Below are 21,148 nucleotides of genomic sequence, written 5' to 3' on the forward strand. Positions count from 1 at the left end.
AGTAGATTTTACAGAGGTGTGCTGCATTTGAGCTAATGTCTTTGTCTTTTACAAAACTGGCAGAAGTTTCTAATTTTCCCTGATGATCCTCAGATTTAGACTCTTCCTCATTTTTGGTGAACATGGGTTATCTGTGCTCATTATATCAGACCTTTTACCTAAGTTTAGTACAAAGTACACTCCCCAAAAGAAGGGATCTTCACAGAGATGTAGATAGAAAGTGGAGCTAGAACAGAATTAAATTCCTTTTACTCTGAAATTTCCCTCTTCCACCAAAATAAATAAAAAAATAAATAAATAAATAAATAAATAAATAAATAAATATAAAAAATATAGTCCCTATTATATTTCTACCCACTGCACTGGAAGGTACCCTGAGTGTGTGTACCCAAAGCTGTGTGGAGTCTGGGCAAGTCCATTGACTTCAGACCTAACGGAGACATTCTCTCACAGAAACACAGAAACTACTGGGCCTTTTCCCTTAGATTCAGTTAGATTTGAAAATTTTGTGGATGGATTCCAAATTTGGTTCCATAAATCCCAGCTATAGGAAATGATCCTCCCCTATTTAATCGATAGTCAAGTAGAAGGCTACAACGGAATCCAAGTTCTCTACTAGATGTCTTTGTAATACATTTTGAATTAATCATTATTATAGTCAATAAACACAATCAATATTTACAGTTGCTTTTTCTTTTCTTCAAAAAAAAAAAAAAAAAAAGTATGTAAGTAATCTGAATGGAATTTGTCAGATATTAAACATTTGAGAAAAGCAGCACTATTAGCCATGGCTTTTCAATGTATTGCTTTTGTTCATCATTATTGAAATTTCCTATTTTTATAACATAGTTCAATTTTCATATCCTTTCCAAGTATTTATTTTGAACCAGGTTTTAAGTAATGCAATTTATCTAACAATTTGAGAAACTGACGAAATCATACAATTCAAGAGATCCTGGGTGCAGTCCTGTAGAAAAAGCTGCCTCTTGAAATGACATTTTCCTGTATGATATTTTTAAGTAAATGAATTTATGGAGAAGCATATCTGGGAATTGTTCTTTGGGAAAACAAACTGATAGTATCACGTCTTAAATTTCTAGCAACCATTTTTATTGCAAGACACCTGCAAAAGTTAAGCTTTATTTCAGGCTACTTCCTCACTATTCCTGCTATTGAGTATCTTATGAAATTTCATAGACTGTGTCTGTGGTATAATTAATTGTTGTCAAATGTTATTGAACTGTAATTCAGATAAGGAAAAAAAATGCTTTAAAAATGCCATTTCTAATATGCTATCTTTATTATGTTATTTCTAGAATGATATTTTTGTAATTTCATAATACTAACATATATTTTTCATCTGTTTATCATGAGCATACTGCTCTTTTATAATTGTCAGGACAAATATTGTGCTCTGTGTGTGGATAAGGTATAAATATTTTAGGAGAATAAAATTGTAATAGCAGGAAAAACAAAACATATGAGCAGTCAGTTATTTTGTAAAAGAATCAAGAATTCCATGAAGCATCACCAAATGTTAAAATGATTCTTGAATTAATAAAAGCATCCTGTAAAAACATGGTTCACATCACTGAATCAGGGTAATAGGCTAACATAATTGGATTGCATTGGGCTTTTGTTGCAAAAAAATATATGGAGTAGATTCTGCTCTCAGCTCAGCAGGGACAGCCTGGGACAACTCATCCAAAGATAATGGCCAGATTCACAGCCTGTGTAAGTGTAAGTTCTACTGATTTCAATAGTGTCATGACAGATAGAAGTGAACTGAATATTTGGCTAAATATGTGAAGTCAACAGAATACACCAGTAGAGCTGTGAGCAGAATTTGGCCAAAGAAATTAAGTTACAAACACAGAGATTAGCAGTGCAATTTAGGATTGTTTTTGGCAGAGAGGAGGGGGGGCGGTCTAGGAAATAAGTATTTGCAGTGGATAAATTCCTCTCTAGCTCTTCATCTAGCTGAATGCAACATGAAAACAGGATTTTTCATGTCTAGTAGAAATCAAAACAGTGATGAGAAAGTTACCTGTCTGGCTAGTTGACTGGTGGCTGATGGAGGCCTTAAGGCCGTTCTGCATCTCTACTGTTGCATTGGCAATCTCTTTTAGCCTCTCACCTCATACCTGGGCTGTGCATTAGTGGAGATCATTGGTAGGATCTGTTGGTGCAGAAAAGGCTAAGAGCCCTCCTGTGTGAATGCTTGTGACAATGAGGACATGGCGTGTCTTGTATCAAAGCCTTTGTTTCCACCAATGCCAACAGAGTTGCTCAGTAGAGAATAAGGCCCTCCAGGCTGGATGTATGTGGACATGGATAAACTGCGGGTGGCTAAATCATCAAAAATAATGGGAATGAGTAACATTACTACTTGCTTCCAGTTATGTAAAGTTTACACCAGTGCAACTCTAATGACGTAAGTACAGGTACTCTTGATTTAAATTCATGAATCACTGAGGAAATTTTGCTTCCTCTAAAATGCATACTTATAACATTGATCGCGTACATTGCTTTCAAAGAGTTTTTTTTTTTATTACTTTTTTTTTTTTTTTTTTTTTTTTAAGAATGGCTCGAGGAAGCAAAGTGAAAAAAAAAAGCCAAAGTTAGAATTTGGGTCTTCTGGCTTCCTCATCTCTACTTAGAATGATAGGCCATGCCAGGAAAAGGAGAATCAGGAAAGTAAGGCAGACTGTAAGCGATACGCGACAGGATGTAGGACAGCGATATAGGACAGCACAATGAAATACCTTCAATAAATAATGTCAAGTTCTAACCTAACATAAAAAAAGAGCAAAACAAAACACACACAAAAACAAACAAACAAACAAACAAAAAAAACAACCTTGGAAAGTACCGTAAAGAAGCCTAACAAAATATTTTCTTAGATTGCAGATCTGTTAAAAAATGTGTGATTTATCCTGACAACAACATGAGGAGGAATGAATTTTCATTGTTGTTTCCTAGCATGTAGGGATTTGGCTATATCTACATGGTATTATTCACAGAGCAGGAATTCAGCACTTTTAATTTTCTTTAATTTGAAATGTTTTGACAATTTAATATAGTATCAGTTAAAAGTTTAATCAATCAGACATTTACGGGAAGCTACTCAGCTAGTGTAAATCTTTCTGGTGCCAGAGCCATCAACAAAGACATGCTAATCAGTGCTAAGAATATACCCATCATATAAAACAAAATATACTAAACGTTCTAACTAGGTGAGTTTAAGCATCTGGTGCTGCCTGTTTCATTGTGTTCAGAACTCTCTGCTTGACTTCAACATCATGAGCCTTTTAGCATGTTCATGCACTGATTTTAAGTAATAGTAATTTGAATAAAATATGTCCAACAGAATGTTATTGCAGTATTGATATTACAATATACTGCAGCACTGAAAACTAAATGAAGGAATTTGGAGTTTCCCCATTTCCCCATTTCTTTGTTGTTTTTGCACCATCCATCTCCTTGACGTCTATGTTGTTTTTCCTTTCTTTTTTTAATTTTTTTTCCTTTCTTTTTCTCTCTCCCCTGGGATCTCTTTGTACTCACTACCATCCTCTCCTCAGTCAAAATTGTAATGGGCAACAAAGATGTACTCCCTCAAAATCATCTACTTAGTGAAGGAGTTGTGGAGTACAGACACTAGCATGAATACTAGGATATTGAGCCTGCTTCTTAACTTTGAATTCTGTCCACTTTACTAGCTGAGGCTCAATTCCTAGTCCCTTCTTACTGTGTCAGCTTTAGGGGAAATTTCTTTCCCATACCACCTATTGACATGCAGTTGGGGATAGGAGGCCAAATTATTGCAGCTTTTACTTAGGTAAAATATCCTCTGATCTCGTTTGGGGGCAAAGCCCATGTCTGAGGTTGCTGTGGCCTTTGCTAGCTTTGTAACAGGCAGTGATCTTACTGATTTTTTAAGATGTGTATGTTTCTGATGCTGACAAATGTTGTAGGACCTGATTCTATGTACAACTCCGTGTAAGGCCAAATGGTTAAAGTGGCAGTTATTGCACACTGGATTCCTAGATGTGACCCATTGACCTAGTAGTACAGGATCAGCCACACTACCTGCTGTAACATCTTCACATCGTATTGTATATCTTGTTATCTTGTTCTATCTGTTTAAAATCATCTACTTCATACAGGTCATTAAGGGAAATTCAGAATGGGAAAGTAGAAGCAAATGATCTTAGAATCTCTATCAGAAATGACTGATGGTTTTAAAATATGTAGCTATAAACACCTTGCAAGATGATCCACTGATTAATGAATAATAATTACTGAACTTGCAAGGAGCTGCAATAAATCCTGTCAAAAATTGGCACTTTGGAAAGAGCATTGTTTTATTTCATATCACATAAAGGTTGTTAAATAGGGGAAACACTGCTTCCCTGGTGCTTTTGTTTTTCCTTCTGGATTGTAGCAATGGAGCACTTGCATGTTGTGTTTGATGCCTTGCATGATGAAGACATGCAATGGCAAGTTCCAGTCTGCATGCTGCTTAATGAATGTTTTCCTTTTCTCTCCTTCCCTGTTATGTGCTTACAGAAGACAACTATGTAGAAGGTGGGTGCTTTCTACCTTATTTTCCTAAGCTCTTCTTTTTCCTTTTTGTTTAGTGGGTTGTTTTTTTTTTTTCCCCTTATGCTAAATGTTATAAAAGTACACATAACATTCAGTACGGTAAGTTGCATTTTTTAATCCATAAAGGTATACAAGATTTTTAAATAAGCGTGATTTATTTTTCCATACAGAACACAAGCAAAGACTCATTTTAATATTGGACATATTTATGTAATATCTCCACTGAAATGATGGGATTTTTATGCGTAGAATCATAGAATGGTTTGGATTGGAAGGGACCTTAAAGATCATCTAATTCCAACCCCCATGCCATGGGCAGGGATACCTTCCACTAAACCAGGCTGCTCAAAGTCCTATCCAACCTGGGATGCCTGATATCAACCTCATATGACTGATACCACTCTTTGAAGTCATTCAGGAGTGATGAAGAAATTACAATTTTTTCTCAAGTTCTGTATGAAAAATGCTTCAAGAAAATATACTTTTCTTCAGTGTGGAACATGAATCCTCCTTGTGAGAATATAATGCATGTTAAATACCTATAGTTTAGGAAAATGGAAAGTGCTTTTCTCCTTAGTCTTGCTTATTGTATTCTCCTTTACAGCACAAAGTTTTAGGAAAAAAGTTTATCTGTCTAACTTTTCAACATAATGCACTCTGCCTTTTGGAATTTGTACAAGAAGAGGCATGTGATTTTAATAATAATGTTGGTATGTAAGCAAGGTCCTTTAAGACAGTATGTCACAGGGCAGTGGAAACTAAAACACAACATCAACTAGCCTGAATATTGGTAAGTATGTCTATTGGCTGGTAAAATGTCTGAGTGACTATATTTCATGGTTGTGATGGCACAGAGATCAGTTTTTGCTAGGAATCAATTTTGCATATAAGCCAAAAGGTGCAGGTGCTGTTTAAAGTACAAGTACTTTAAAAATCTGCTCTGGGCAGTGTCTTTGCATACTGTATAAACAACTATTTCAAAAATGGTTTGATGTATTTAAACTGTGTAATAATTTCTATTTGTTTATTTATTTGGATAGTTTAAACTTTTTTTTTTTTTTTTTTTCCTAATGAAGAACTTTGTAAGCTAACACATATGCAAAGTGACTGCCCTGATATGTCTTTGACCTAGGGTCCTGCAGTGAGACACTGTGGGGCCTGAGTTTATTCAGGATTCAAGGCACTGTGGGCCACTGCCTGGCTGTTCACTGGCAATTTTCTTGAAACAACTGGAAGTATCAGTACTATATTTCTCTATGCAACTGTATTCAAAGACAAAGTGAGATTTAGTACATACATGATGTGCAATTTTATTTAAATACATGGAGAAGGAGAGAGAAAATTTAAACTGTTACAGTGCTTTAATTGTGCACTATCAAGCACTTATGTATCTGTACAATTTTCTCTTCATTGTGAAATTAAAATATATTCAACAATATTGGGATAGGAATTCTAACTTAGAAACATAAAAGCATAGAAATAAGTACTTAATTTTACATTTGACATATGCATGAAATTCTTAATGGTGTCAACATGAGACTCAAATGTGAATTAGGATCAGTACAACTAGATAAGGAAGTTAAATTTAATTTCACATACTCATTTATGTACAGCAGTACAAGATAAACCCTGGATAATAGTTAATCCAGAAGTTACCTGAATCTAATTCTTAAAACTGCTCCTTTAAATGTATTCCAACACAGGTCTAGATACTAATGCATGCATTAAATTTGCAAAAGATGCATATCTAAAGAGTGGAACCATGGAATGTGTATCCAAAGCAGAACTGGGAAAGTGAGCTATCACTTTTCATCTTTGAATTCTGTGAAATCTGTGCATCTCCCTGAATTAGGCTACATAAGAAAAGAAAAGGATTTAATATTCATAAATTTGCTGGTGTGAAAAAGATACATTTTATTCATATTACTAAAATTGTGCTAGGGTTGAATATGTTCACCTCAAGTTTACCATGTTTAAATTTTTCTTTGGCCTGTGCTCTGCATGGAACTTAAACACAAGGTTATGAAAATAGACTATCTTCATGCTGTTTTCCCCCTTGCCCCTTAACTTTGACCTTTTGGTGCCAAATTCAGTATAAAAATGGAATGGATCATACATGCATACAAGAGGTATTCCTACTAAATCTTGAATTCCTAATTCACAAAGAAAAGACTTTTATCATTCTGCTTATGAAGTAACGGTGCACAAATGAATACTTTTAATGTATAGCATACCTATATGTGGCTCATTAAGGCTAGATCTTTCTATAACTATCCATTGTGGTTTTCTCTATTATAAGCACAAAATCATATTGGAAATCTAGCAGTGGTTGTTGTCATGGTAGATTTATGTGTATCATTTTCAAGCCCTCTGTGGATTGTACAGGTACAGTAATAGCAATTCTTCACACTTCCGTAGCCTTCATCCACAGATTGCAAAAATATAAAGTAAGGTAAGTATTGTTATGCTCACTTTACAAGTAAGTATGAGTAACTTTACTCCTTCACAAATAAGTAACATACAGTGTAAAGCAAAATGCAATGTCTTGAGAGCTAGTACTAAATTTTTTAATTGATGGATGTTTGCTTTGAGCAGTGTCTTTTTTTTTTTTTTTTACATTCATTTGGCTCTTAAAATTCAAGTGCTTTCTATGTTTTCAAGAGGCTTTAAAAAAAATAAATAAATTGCCATTTATGTTTTTCAAATTGTATAAGAATCATGTATTTACAACTGACCAAGCTCACATATCATATTGCTAAAAAGTGTAGATATCAGGCAGTGACAATCTCCAGAAGCTAGTCTTTTCAATTAAGTCCTTATAACTATAAAAGTTATATTTAAATGCAAGCTAGGAAGAGATTACCCTCTTTGTCTTCCCCTAGGAGACATGACAGTGATTTCTGTCACACCTTCTAAGAGCTGAAAGAGCTCGCAAAAATACAGTAACTGAATCTAATTTATACAATTTTGATAAAGAAAGCGATGTTCTAACATTCAACTAGTTTCACTTTCCCTTTCTTGACTACAGTTAAGGCCAAGTCAAATGTCTGAAAATTTTTATTATAGTTATCTGTACAAAAAAGTTTTGTGCCAATAGACAAATTAAATAACAAGGTGAAGAGACTATTATTTCCAGAAGGTCATGCATCAACGGACCAAGCTGTGATGTGCAGCACTGAAAGAATAAAGTTGGACTGTGGGTCTTTATGGTTTGTATTTTCAGTGTGTGTCTCAGTTGCAGACACGTGTGGACACATTTCTATTAACTAATATTGTGCAGAACAGAACAGCTGTGTGATACTTTCCAAGTAATGCTTATGTAGGCATCCCTTCAGCATCACACTTAGCTCTCACTCTGTTTAGCTCCAATCACTGGTTTAACCCTCAGATCATCCTGACAGCTGCAGTGCACTGTCTTTGGAAACTGAATCTATTGTTCAAGAGATAGGGCACACCAGACCTTTCAGTTTAACTATCATCCAGGAAGGGTGACATTAAAAAACTCTAACTCGGTAAAACCATTGTTAGACTATGAAACAACACTTGAGATTTTGAACTGATGAGATATGAATCCTTTGAGACTGATTGCAGCCAGGAGAATCTTCTTTGTACTACCCCCAAGTACTATGAGTCATTTGTGCACCTAATTTTCTTTGTGAATTAGAAATCACAGGAACTCTCTAGGAAGTCTGCTTTCCAATAAAGAGCAAGATATTTTATTGCACACCTTCTTTGTGTGAATTATCTTTAATTAATTGCAAATAAGAAAATAATGCATCATTTTTTATAGTTGTTGGAGAAGAGAAGCACATTTAACACAAGCAATTAAGAACTTCTAAAATGGATCCTAAAACAGCTAAGATGAATAAACCTGTTAAACCAGATGTAAAATGTGAAAAATCTTATTTCTACAAAAATGTTCTCTCTACAACACATTATTCTCAGTAAAAGTATCGTTTTATTATTGTGCAATTAAAAAAAAAAAAAAAGCTGAATATTTTTGGTTAAAGTTTAACTAAATTTGTTCCTGGTTGAGTGATTACTGTTATGAACATCCATTTTGAAATGTCACTAAACCTATACTGGTATGATTGGATTTGATCTCAAAACACAAATATAAAGCAAAATCTATTTCTCAGGAATTTATGAGGTAGTCTTAAATTGTCACATAAATTTACTTTATGGCTTTGTATTTTATATTGCCTATATAATAATTTGCCTCCTCTGGAATATATTCATTCTACTCTCGCTTTTCACACAAATAAGGAGACATCCCTTGCATTATCATTTCAATGTGATAAAGAAATTTTGTTTAATTACCTGAAATGCTCATTTTTATGAGGGGAAAAAGATCAGACCCAGCCCATTTTTCAGGTTTACACTTCTCCAGGTTTTTAACATAATTGCGCAACTAGAGGACAGGAAGTCCTCCCAGCCAAGTATTCAAAGCGGTGTAATCAAAATAGAATAAAGACAGATGGAATATTAAAGGAATTGGTTGGATTTGAAAGCATTCTATTATTTTCTGGCTTCCCAACTACTGCACAGAAGAAATGCACAACAAAACACTACCCAGTGTTTGAATTGCAGTTCTATGACTCTTAGCCCAAAGCATTCCAACCAGTGGCTGAAAAATGCTCTTTGATTTCCGTCTGTGATACAGACATCTCATAGGAAACAGATGCCTGTCACAAAACATTTTTGTCACTGTGACAACACCACCTTCCCATGCTCCCTTGTTCATTGCTGACTGTGCTCTTGTTTTCCTTCAAGGTCTGGCGCACCTGATGATGGGCGACCAAGGTATGGGCTCTGTTCCTTTTCCACTCTGCTTTCATTGTTTCTTCTTGTTCTGTAGCTGCTTTGAAACCATCACTGCAAATGATGGGCAAATGCTTGAAAGCTGTCTTTGGCTGCAAATAAACATGTTAAACATGTGGTTTTAGTCACATCCTTCCTTATTTTTTTCTTTTGTTTGCTCCGTAAGCTTTTGTCCTTCCTGCCTCCTCAACTCCCCCTCTCGCAATATAATAACTGAAAAGAGGTGAGAGAAATAAGAAGGTGTTTTAGAAAATTTCATGTATTTATCAGAAAACGCAATTATGGGTGATTTTATGAAAGATAAATGAAGCGCAAGAGCATTCCTCAGATAGTTCCTGAAAGAAGATACTGAGCTTGTCACATTGTACGCATTGAAGAGTACATTTACATTAATGCATGGCTGATTGGAAACGTGCAGAAAGCACCTGCTCCTAGCTTTTGGAATGCTAACAGTACAATTTTTCCACCTAAAGAAATCAGTGTTTTTCTTCTCCTAACCCATTGTCCATGTTAATATTGTATCACTCCTTTTTATCAAAGCATGAGTTATTTCTATGTTTCGCTGCATGTACATGATTGGAAAAAAAAATAAACTATATCCCTAATATGACATTGATTGCATCTCCATTTGTCTACAGACACTTATACTTTGTCTCGTTTCATGTTTAGATATTATTGCATATACATAAAACTCATGACTCTTACTGTTGTTTCTCTCCTCTTCTTATTCTCTTTTTGTCTGGAAATGCTTTCTTCATGGAACCATTTCACCAAATCCATAGGTAAAAGTAAAGGTATTACATGATTTTCTTTATTTTTTAATGCCATCAGTATTCTTAATGTATGTTTAAGTAATGCTAATAAATGTAAATCTTTTTGTACTGGTAACATGAGGTAGGTATATTTTTTAAGTAAATAATTCATGGATATTGAGGTAAGGAGAACCTAAAGTATAGGCTGACTTATTTAAAGTTCGTGTCCTGGTTTTGTGAGAGATGTAGAGATGTAGCAGTGATAAAGGAGACTACAGTTACAGAAAGCATTCAGGATGAAATAACAACCACTTTTTGAGGTATGCATTTTTCTGTTCTCAAAAAATAAAATAAAAAAATAAAAAAAACCAAACAAACAACAAAAAAAAAACTTGATGGTGTTCAACAGCAACTCTCTGGAGATAATCCGCCCGCAACCTGATGTAAGTTTTAAATCTGAATAGAACTGTTTTCAGCAAGTCTCTGCTATCAGCTGATCACTTTACCCTGAGATTTTCTTTGTAAATTAATCACTTTGAGTCTGTCTAAGACAAGAAGTGGACAAAGGAGTGATGAAGAAGGAACACCAAAGAGAAATGTGGGTTATATTTAATATATATATATATTTTTTTCTTATGTGAAAAACATTAGCCATGTTTACTTTCTAACTCCTGCAGGGAACATGTGCATAGGGTCAAGACTTTTCCTGTATAAATAATCAGGTTTGCTATAAGGATACTAATTCACAGACATTACATACATACATTCTTATGATAAGTAGATGGTCATTAAATGTAATTAAATCTGTGGTACAGATGAATTATAAGGTTCTGTTCATCCTAAGCCTTTGTCAGGCTGTGCCTACTCTTGGTATAAATTAGAAAGTAATGTAAATCAGTAGTACTTTGCTAACTAGTTAAACTAGAAACAAACTTCCAGGTCCCTCGCTGTCTTGGCTGATTCAGTGTTTCTAAACCTAGAAGGTGCATATGATGCAAGCCTGTGATTACATCCTTTAGTGTCTCATTCTTCTTCATATGAGGTTCTCTGGAGTGACTACATACTATCACTAGGATAATATGTAAAGGGTTATGAGTGTTCTAGACCTATACATTTTCTTTTTTAGGAAAAGTTCAGCAAGTAGAATAAAAAATGGCCTACTGATTTCTTTGTCTTACAGAATTGTCTTGTTTGTTGGTTGATCTTTCCTGTGTTTTTCTTAGCTGTACCTTTTACCTGTGACTTCCTTATTGCTTATTATGGCTACTTTGTTCCATAATGGTATATGTCTTAGGTGGAGTTACCTTAAAATGACATTTTATATTCATATAAATACAGTCTTTAATGGAACCTTAACATTATCAATCACTTTTGTTATTATTGATTTTTCTTTCTAGTTTATTCTATACATGGAATAAATTATGTAATACGTCCAACAGTGATCTTTTTTTATTTATTTATTTTATAAAAGGATGAAAGCACATAAGTATTATGAAAATACATTATGATTGATGGTTAATGTGGAAAGCAGATTTTAGCCAAAACAAAACAAACAAACAAACAAACAAACAAACAAACAAACAAAACACAAGAAAACAAAAACACCACAATTATTGTGCAATAGTTAGACATTTATATCTTTGTTGTAAAAGGATTAATAATCATATTGATAAAAAAATGACCTTGGATATACTAGTTACATTTAACATTTAAAGATATGCCATATGACATAATTTAAACATCACTCACCAGTCATCTAATCATTCTAGTACACTTTTCACATTGTACTTTTTTTACTAAGTTTCACCTGATTACTATTTTTTGATAATCACAATACTTCCTCTGTTTATATAATGGTGTATGTTTGTTCAAATGGATGGATAGGGTTTATATGTATACAAACACTGTTTACCTATAACCTCTGTATCAGGAGGTTATATACCTAAATACCTATATACATCATATCCTCAGTGAAAGGAAAATGGTCCCATTTTGATGACTCTGTTGTAGTAGCTACACTAATATCCACTATTGAAGCATGTGACCTTGAAACAGCTGTGATAACACACATTTATGACTATATAACTAAGTAGGAGGTTGTTGGAAAGGTAAGAAGGGACAATAAGGGAGCTTTAGGTTGAATTCTTTCACATCTGTTTCAATCTTTCATTACAATTTCAGTTCCTTAAGAGGTAGCTAATGTCAGTTACAAAAGAGATGATGGATTCTGAGTGATTATACAACAAAGAATAAATAATAATAATAATAATAATAATAATAATAAAACTTTAAAAAGATCTACTACATAATTTGTTAGGAAGTGTGTAAATGGCTGAACCACCACCCATTTCTTAAATCAATGTAACTTCAGAATGAGATACCTCAAGGACAGACCAGGGTCCTGATGTTGATAGCGGAAGGAGAGGAGAGGAGAGGCAGACAAGCAGTACAAAATCCAGTACCATCTCAGTGGATGCACCTGCTGTTTGCCATTTAGTTGCAAATATCTCCTGAGATACTCCAGGTAATTTCCTGACAAAGTTTTTATTAAAGCATTGTCAATACTAACAAAGCTGTCGCTGCCCCTTATAGAAAGGAAGAAATGGAGTTGGGGAGATGTCACTGTGTTGAGGTATCTGTCAGTACTTAAGGATATGTAACTTGATCTATGTACAGCACCAGGTGACATAAAGCAGTACAAAAATAGGAACACATGTAGGAGTTTCCCTCATAACTCTAGAGCTGTATGAAACCTATTTTACCTGACCCATTATATAGCCTGTGCCTAATGCTAGGAAGAGCCACAAACTTTAGTTTTAGTGACATTCATTTAAGTTCTGATAAACATTGTATCTGTTCAGATGTAGGAGCTTTTGTTTTGTTTTGTTTTGTTTTTCTGGAAATTACCTACCTGGTTACAAATTCAGCAGTAGAGTTGTTGCAGCTAGTGTGGTGGAAAAACATGTACAAGGCAATGCTTATAAATTACATTCACATTTTTTATTAAACTGGTTGAATATGTTACTTAAAACAATTGTTGGAATTCAAAGAAAACCTTGAATTTGAGCCCAAACAAATATTTTGCCAAAAGAAATTTTTTCTGCCTTCTCCAGCTTCTGTAGGTAGTCTGATAAAACTGTCATTTCCACATACAGACCTTACCTCATCTAGAGTTTAGTACCTCCCAGATTTTGTGATGAATAGCGGTAGAACTAAGATTACATTGCAACTAACATAAAATGCTCAATTTCTTTATTTTTTTCCCCAATATGTTCTGTTCTTCTCTTCCTTTACATTTTCTTTTGATATACGAGGAAAGGGTTTTATAATTCTACAATATAAAGTGATGTGCATTGCTTCCTTTTTCTATTGCAATCCTCTTAAGCTTATACATATTTTTACCTATAGTTTATTTCTATGCAAATAACCTACTTTTGACTATATACACTTTTTTTTTTTGACTATATACACTTATTCTATAACTAAACATCGTGTTCAGATTTTCTTCTATTATTTTAGATATTATATGTTGTTTTAAATTGTATGCGAGTTACTTAGGTCCGTAACAAGCTATTAAATGATATCTCACTGAGCAGTAAATGTTTCAACTGCAGGATTGATATTGCAACTGAAATTTATTGTGTTAGATTACAGGCTTTTGATGTGTTGGTATTTGGTATACTTCATATACATGCTTAAGAAAGACCTTGGAATGTCAATATTTATGTCAACTTCCTTGCCAAAAATGGGACGTTTGCATTTGCACAAATTATCATACATTATATGTAAAAGCAGAATGACTCAACTGGCTATGTAAGAGCAGAATTTTATTGATTATCCATCCCATAATGCAGTTGACAAATAGAAAAATAAGGCAGTGAAAAATTAAAATAATATGAATAAACCTTTGAACAATTGTGAGTATTAAAATTATAAGTTATAGCTAAGCAATTTTTACAGATCATGGTATAGTGCTTGTTTTATGCAACCCTAAAACCTCCTCTAAAATCATATTAAGTGGAATTCACTCATTAACTGAATGCATACCACCACTAGTTCACCTTGTTATGATGACTTTCATTTGTATTGTTTGTAAAGAACTAAGACAGTTTCGACTTCTTGTGCTCTCTGAAATTAATAGGATTGTTGAGCAGCCTATCCTCATCTGTTTTTCTCTGTGCTGTTCAAAAGTGGGTCTGAGAGTCATGCATCCTCCAGCCTTTCTTGACCTGAGCCACCAACAGTTCAGAAGCCATGTAAATGTACAGCACTGAGCTCTAGCATGGCATATTATTTTTCTCTTGCTGCCCAGTTGACATGGACTCAGTTGCATGTGTTCTTAAGTCTTTTCTTGGATAGAGTAAAACATGGACTTAGGACTTCCTTGACTCTCTGTTCTTCACATCATAATATATCCTAGGTGAGGGCAACATATTTGAAAAGCTCACTGCTAGATTTGAAGTGATATAATTTACGGGGTTTAGACAGAATAAGGTTGCTAAGCTTGGATAACTGAGATTATTTCAAAGTCATATTCTATTAGAAGCATGAATAACCTATATTGTTCAGCTCAATCTCATATTTTTTTTCTACTGATAAAATAGAACAGATCAATGATGTTTAAAAATTTATCCTCAGGTCCAATTAAATATTTAACAGGTCCCAAACATAATGACAGTCTCATATAATTTACAAAATGATCAGCACAAGAATTTTAGAAAGCAGTAACTATACATCATACCTGTTTTATCATGACCTTTTTTTTTTTTTTCTTAAAAGATCTTCATAAATATATTTAAATAGTGACTGTTGTTTGCAAAAAGTATTGTAATTCACTTCTTGATTTTAATGCATGCACCTATAACCACACACATGTGATCCAATAGATATTTATATTATCTGTCCATTTTGATGGTTAATTTCTTCAAACATTCTTTCAATATCATAATGAACTATACTTCAAATATTTTAATGAGAAGGGTGAAATATTTGTGTATTTAAAGGTTGTGATGCATTAAAACAAATAATTGACTTGCATTTCACTGTGTGATACTTCACAAATGTAGAATATTATATTTTGAGCTGCATATTCACATTTGCGTTGAAATGTGATCCACTAATGTTCCATAGGGAGAAAAATGCAGCAGAACATTACTATGTAAGAAGTTTTCTGTCTAAAGACTGTGGCTTAAGAAAATAAGCAATGTCAGGAGTAGAAATGAGACATATGAATGAGAGACAATTCTGTCTTGAGACGCATATGCCCAAATTTATATCTGAGATAGCTTATCCATGGTCAGCAGTATAAAGATAAATTGTAAGGACCTGCTGTAGGTATCAAGAAAACTATTTGAAGAAAGAGGAACACATTTATTTTAACAAAGTCATTTTTCTGCTATGTCACCACATGATAATGTCCAAGCCATGCCATGAGTTCTAGCACCTTTCCATAGTTCCATATTCTGAGCCATTCCAATGTCACTCAAAATTATCAGGTATCATTTACATTCATATACATATATATCATAAGCCTTCTGTGAATTCAGAGGAATGACAATAAATGTGAAACAATGGATTTTATGTAAGAAAAATGGTTTATTTCCAAAAGTGTAGATTTTTTGCTGGGTCCAGAAAACATTGTAGTATAAGATAGTAAAGATTTTCTCCTTCCTCAGCACTGTTCAATTTATGAGCATAGATTTCATGAGAAGATGTACCCATCTCTGGGTACATTCTCTGTTGTCAGAGAACCTTTAAAAATAATATTAAAGCTCTTTCAAGATGAAAGATAAATCTTTCAGGCCAAAAAGTAGGTGGGGATTTACTGAAGATGAGAGACAGCAAACTGTTACTCTGTACGGTTAAAAAAAATAAAAATCTTTTTCAGTATTTTCAAGCAGGTAAGCAATGATGCAATAGGAAAACTAGGCATTTCTTGCTAAAGGAAGCATTTTTTTTTAATTTTTTTTTTTAAGCGATATTTATCTGTTACACTAGCAAATAAGAATTAAAAGCTGCAGCAGTCTGTATCTTGTCACACAAATTCCATGGGTGTTTGATACAAATTTCATATGTGTCTCCAATGATATAGAGATTTCAGAGTTGTATCCAAGTTGTATCCAAGATTCCTTGGTATTCTGTAGCATACCCTGGAACCTACTTCTTTATACCTTTATTGAATATCTAACAGCATTATGGAGCCAAATGCATCTTTAGAGTAACACTAAGGATTACAGCTTCATTCTAGGTTGCACTATGGGAATAAACTCAGTCATTGGCTGAGTCAAATAACAGCTATACAAATTAAGCCAAACAGATTCTAATTTCTATTATTTTAGTGAAAACCAAAAAGCAATTGGAGATAGTACATCTCACCTACAGTAGGAGTCTCAATTGAATTTAATCTGGTTAGAATCACACTCAGTGGAGTTTCACCAGTTTCACCAGGAGAAAGAGGCCAGAGCCCTGAGCAGAAGAATTTTCAAAAATGGCTATGATTTGTCTACATCTATACCTACTAAATTTAGTAGAAAACTATGACAATCTCTTAAAAAAAGCTAAATTTAATGAGAATTAAGAAGGTTTAAGAATTCCATGGAACTGTAGTAATGTAAGTGAAAATATGGACTATTCTCTCTAAATGTACATCATAACAATATCTTTCCACTGAGAATGACTCCCCATAAAAGAGTTGAAAAAGATACATAAAGAGTCTCATCAGAGTTAATTGTTCCTGTGAAGTAACAGTGCTGTGCACAAGACTTTTAACACACTCTCTTAACTCTATGGTGCTTTATATTTCTATGGCAGTAATAGTATGCCAAGCTACTTAGAAACAAAAGAAAATTTGAATTATCCAGTCTCCTTTAAAATCTTTTAATTAACCAACATAATTTGCACTGATATATGTCTTTCCTGATACTCCAAACCTTCCAAAACCCTGTCATTCTTAATTGCTTGAAGGTAACTTTCTAACTTCACTTCAGGGACCACCCAGAACAATTAAGTATCAGTATAACATTGAAACTGAGCAGTGAACTGGGAAATTCAGGAGCACAAAGGAGAAAACTTTCATAGGAATTGAGCCTGGACAATGGACCATGGAATTTGCTACAAAGTGGCACTTTCATCATTCTTTTAATGATTTTCATACATACTAACCTGATATCAAAATATCTTTTTCTTTCAGGCATAGGAGGAAAGAAAAGCAATTAAATCTCTTTACTGGAATCATTTACTCTACTGAAAGAAGTAACATCAGCTATATTTGTTTGCTGTTGATACCCACACTAATTTTATGATGAGTACACACACACCATTTAAAGTCTGTTTTTGTAACTTGTTAATGTGATTTAGAGATTCCAGTACATCTTGTTGCCTGCTTAAAGTAGACCTTTATTCCTAAGAAAGGGAAAAGTCTGGACTGACTCACTGGTACCTCCTAATGCTGTAGAGAGGCAACCTCAGATAACTGTGATGTTGGCATTATAGTATTGACTTGACTAGGCTCTTTATATTGGTACGGGGGATTGGGGGTGAGGTATGATTTCAGGCAGAAAAGGAATGGTGAGGAAATAAAATATGCTGGGTCTAAACCCTTTCATCTGTCTTTATGTATTTAGACAGAGAATAGGCTACTGAGAAAGCAAAATTTATCAGTAAGTGAGTATAGGCCAGTAAATTTTTATTGTAATTGCCCATACTTACCCATTCATTTGGCCTGTGTTTAATACCACAAGCTATTGTTAGCCCATTGTCAGAAGGAGTATACAACCAAAGAGAAAGATTAAATTTCCTCCTGTGACCATTAACGTGCTTCTGAATTGGAACTGGAAACCATAGCAGAATGATTTCTGACAGGCTATACTGGTAATTATATAAGCCCATTCTGACTTGTTAGCAACACCTTTCTAGGATTAAAAATTATAAATAATATGCCTGATTTACCTGTTCATTGACCCTGAATATCTGTATTAGGAAGAACTTGGATTATATCGCAAAGGTGCCAGATAAGCATTTTCCCTCTCAAAAGGGCATTGCAGACATTTTGCTAGTAATACAAGGAGCTGGTCCTTTGGTATTTTCAGTTAATGACTTTGCTTAAGAACTTGGGATTATAAGGTACTATACTTAGTATTTGCACTAGTCCTTAAGGAATCTTCAGAAAATCATCAAGCTCAGTTACAGGCAAATCACCGTTGTAAACTAATTTTGCAAGCATATGAGATACAATTTTCTTAAATGACTATCCTTGTGATTTTACTATTGAACCTGTGCAAAACAACGTGTAAGTTAAATTTAAAGCCAAATGCCTTTTTGGCAATGCTGTTTTCACTGTGAAAAGATGTGTTTGAAATGGATGTATGATATTATAATTAACTGTGGCTACTGACTAGTCATATAGTTTTCAATTTTAGTAGAGTTATTTAGGAGTTATTATGTTGAACTGTAACACTGGTGAATATTTACATCACCATAAGGATGATGTGAGAGGTCACAAAATTCTTATTCTATTTTAATTCTAATCTACATAAATGAACATCCCCAGATCACTGTGGTACAAGTGTTGGACAAGTTATGTTCTCATTTCACCTGAATACTTGTGCAGACTATAAATTTTTGGGGTACGTGAAGGTGCTTACATCATTATGAACCTTCAAACACTGCTGTGTCTGTTTTAGTCATGAACTGATTTTTGTGTGTGTGTCTTTAGCAGTCTTTTGGCTCTATAGTCCTCTGCAATAAATTATTCAAATAAGGATCCTGTTCATTATTGTAACTGTATAAGGTTTGGAAGAAAATTCAGACCTCATAAAAGAACATATAAATCCTGAGAGCAGGATGGGAGAAACAAAGGTAAAATTGGAAACTCATAATTTTATGACTTTTGTACTACATATGTCTCAGTATAGGAGATACACATCCATATATGTCCATACATCATATATTAGACTAAGAAAAAGATCTATGGCAAGTCTATATTCTGAACTTTGACATAAAGCCACCTGAGCCTCACTGTTAGCCTACTCACAGAATCACAGAATCACAGAATTTCTAGGTTGGAAGAGACCTCAAGATCATCGAGTCCAACCTCTGACCTAACGCTAGCAGTCCCCACTAAACCATATCCCTAAGCTCTACATCTAAACGTCTTTTAAAGACTTCCAGGGGTGGTGACTCCACCACTTCCCTGGGCAGCCTGTTCCAATGCCTCACAACCCTTTCAGTAAAGAAGTTCTTCCTAACATCTAACCTAAAACTCCCCTGGCTCAACTTAAGCCCATTCCCCCTCGTCCTGTCACCAGGCACGTGGGAGAACAGACCAACCCCCACCTTGCTACAGGCTTCCTTGAGGTACCTATAGAGAGCGATAAGGTCGCCCCTGAGCCTCCTCTTCTCCAGGCTGAACAAGCCCAGCTCCCTCAGCCGCTCCTCGTAGGACTTGTTCTCCAGGCCCCTCACCAGCTTTGTCGCCCTTCTCTGCACCCGCTCAAGCACCTCAATGTCCTTCTTGTAGCGAGGGGCCCAAAACTGAACACAGTACTCGAGGTGCGGCCTCACCAGAGCTGAGTACAGGGGGACGATCATCTCCCTAGCCTTGCTGGTCACACTGTTCCTGATACAAGCCAGGATGCCGTTGGCCTTCTTGGCCACCTGAAACATACTGCTACATGTCCCTTCAGAACAAAGAAAGGAGCTTTTTAGACAACTGTGAAGAAAATATATTCCTCTATTCCTGCTGAAAATATGAAGAAGCACAGAATACATAGAGTAAAACTCCAATTCTAAAAGGACAAATCTCTCTACAATTTTTAATGGCATATACACATTTAACATACACACGTCTGCATTCAGAATATATGTGCAAATGCAGATAAATAAAATTGCCCTGAAACCATTCAGTTTTGCTATGCTTCATACATTACCTCTCAGAAATGCAAGTATCTCAAGTTTTTGATAATGAAAATATGTGATAAAAATGACTGCCATGTCTCCACCCATAAGTCACTACTATGTTTCATTTATTTTCTCTTCCAGGAAAATACATGCATTTGATTTTTATTCATTGGTCTAAACTAGGTGTGAGACTTGTACCTTGCATTGATCCTGAAATGGATAGAATCATAGAATCATAGAATCATAGAATATCCTGAGTTGGAAGGGACCCTTAAGGATCATCAAGTCCAACTCTTGACACCGCACAGGTCTACCCAAAAGTTCAGACCATGTGACTAAGTGCACAGTCCAATCTCTTCCTAAATTCAGACAGGCTCGGTGCAGTGACCACTTCCCTGGGGAGCCTGTTCCAGTGTGCAACCACCCTCTCTGTGAAGAACCCCATCCTGATGTCAAGCCTAAATTTCCCCTGCCTCAGCTTAACCCCGTTCCCGCGGGTCCTGTCACTGGTGTTAATGGAGAAAAGGTCTCCTGCCTCTCGACACCCCCTTACGAGGAAGTTGTAGACTGTGATGAGGTCTCCCCTCAGCCTCCTCTTCTCTAGGCTGAACAGGCCCAGTGACCTCAGCTGTTCTTCGTACGTCTTCCCCTCCAGGCCTTTCACCATCTTCGTAGCCCTCCTCTGGACACTCTCCAACAGTTTCATGTCCTTTTTATACTGTGGTGCCCAGAACTGCACACAGTACTCGAGGTGAGGCCGCACCAGCGCAGAGTAGAGCGGGACAATCACCTCCCTTGACCTACTAGCGATGCCGTGCTTGATGCACCCCAGGACACGGTTGGCCCTCCTGGCTGCCAGGGCACACTGCTGGCTCATATTCAACTTGCTGTCTACCACGACCCCCAGATCCCTCTCTTCTAGGCTGCTCTCCAGCGTCTCATCGCCCAGTCTGTACGTGCAGCCAGGGTTTCCCCGTCCCAGGTGCAGGACCCGGCACTTGCTCTTATTGAACTTCATGCGGTTGGTGATCGCCCAGCTCTCCAACCTATCCAGATCCCTCTGCAAGGCC

The 21,148-nt window shown here is 35.4% G+C and overlaps 1 protein-coding gene across 19 annotated transcripts in view; it reads left to right on the forward strand.

The window, feature by feature from the left end:
* Positions 1–21,148, forward strand: part of NRXN1 (neurexin 1) — a 716,955-nt gene that overhangs the window by 67,532 nt on the left and 628,275 nt on the right. For 11 of the 19 annotated variants that reach the window (XM_032185606.1, XM_032185602.1, XM_032185608.1 and 8 more), the window contains exons 3-5: positions 4,573–4,590; positions 9,382–9,411; positions 10,212–10,223. The exons of 5 other annotated variants lie outside the window; for them this stretch is intronic. In XM_032185606.1, the coding sequence (XP_032041497.1) occupies positions 4,573–4,590; positions 9,382–9,411; positions 10,212–10,223 (60 nt within the window). Of the gene's footprint in view, positions 1–4,572; positions 4,591–9,381; positions 9,412–10,211; positions 10,224–17,370; positions 18,842–21,148 lie in introns of those variants that run through there. 3 more of the 19 variants (XM_032185623.1, XM_032185624.1, XM_032185609.1) reach the window with 3 other exon arrangements.

The sequence above is a fragment of the Aythya fuligula genome, chromosome 3 (genome assembly GCF_009819795.1).
Source record: "Aythya fuligula isolate bAytFul2 chromosome 3, bAytFul2.pri, whole genome shotgun sequence".
Taxonomy (NCBI): domain Eukaryota; kingdom Metazoa; phylum Chordata; class Aves; order Anseriformes; family Anatidae; genus Aythya; species Aythya fuligula.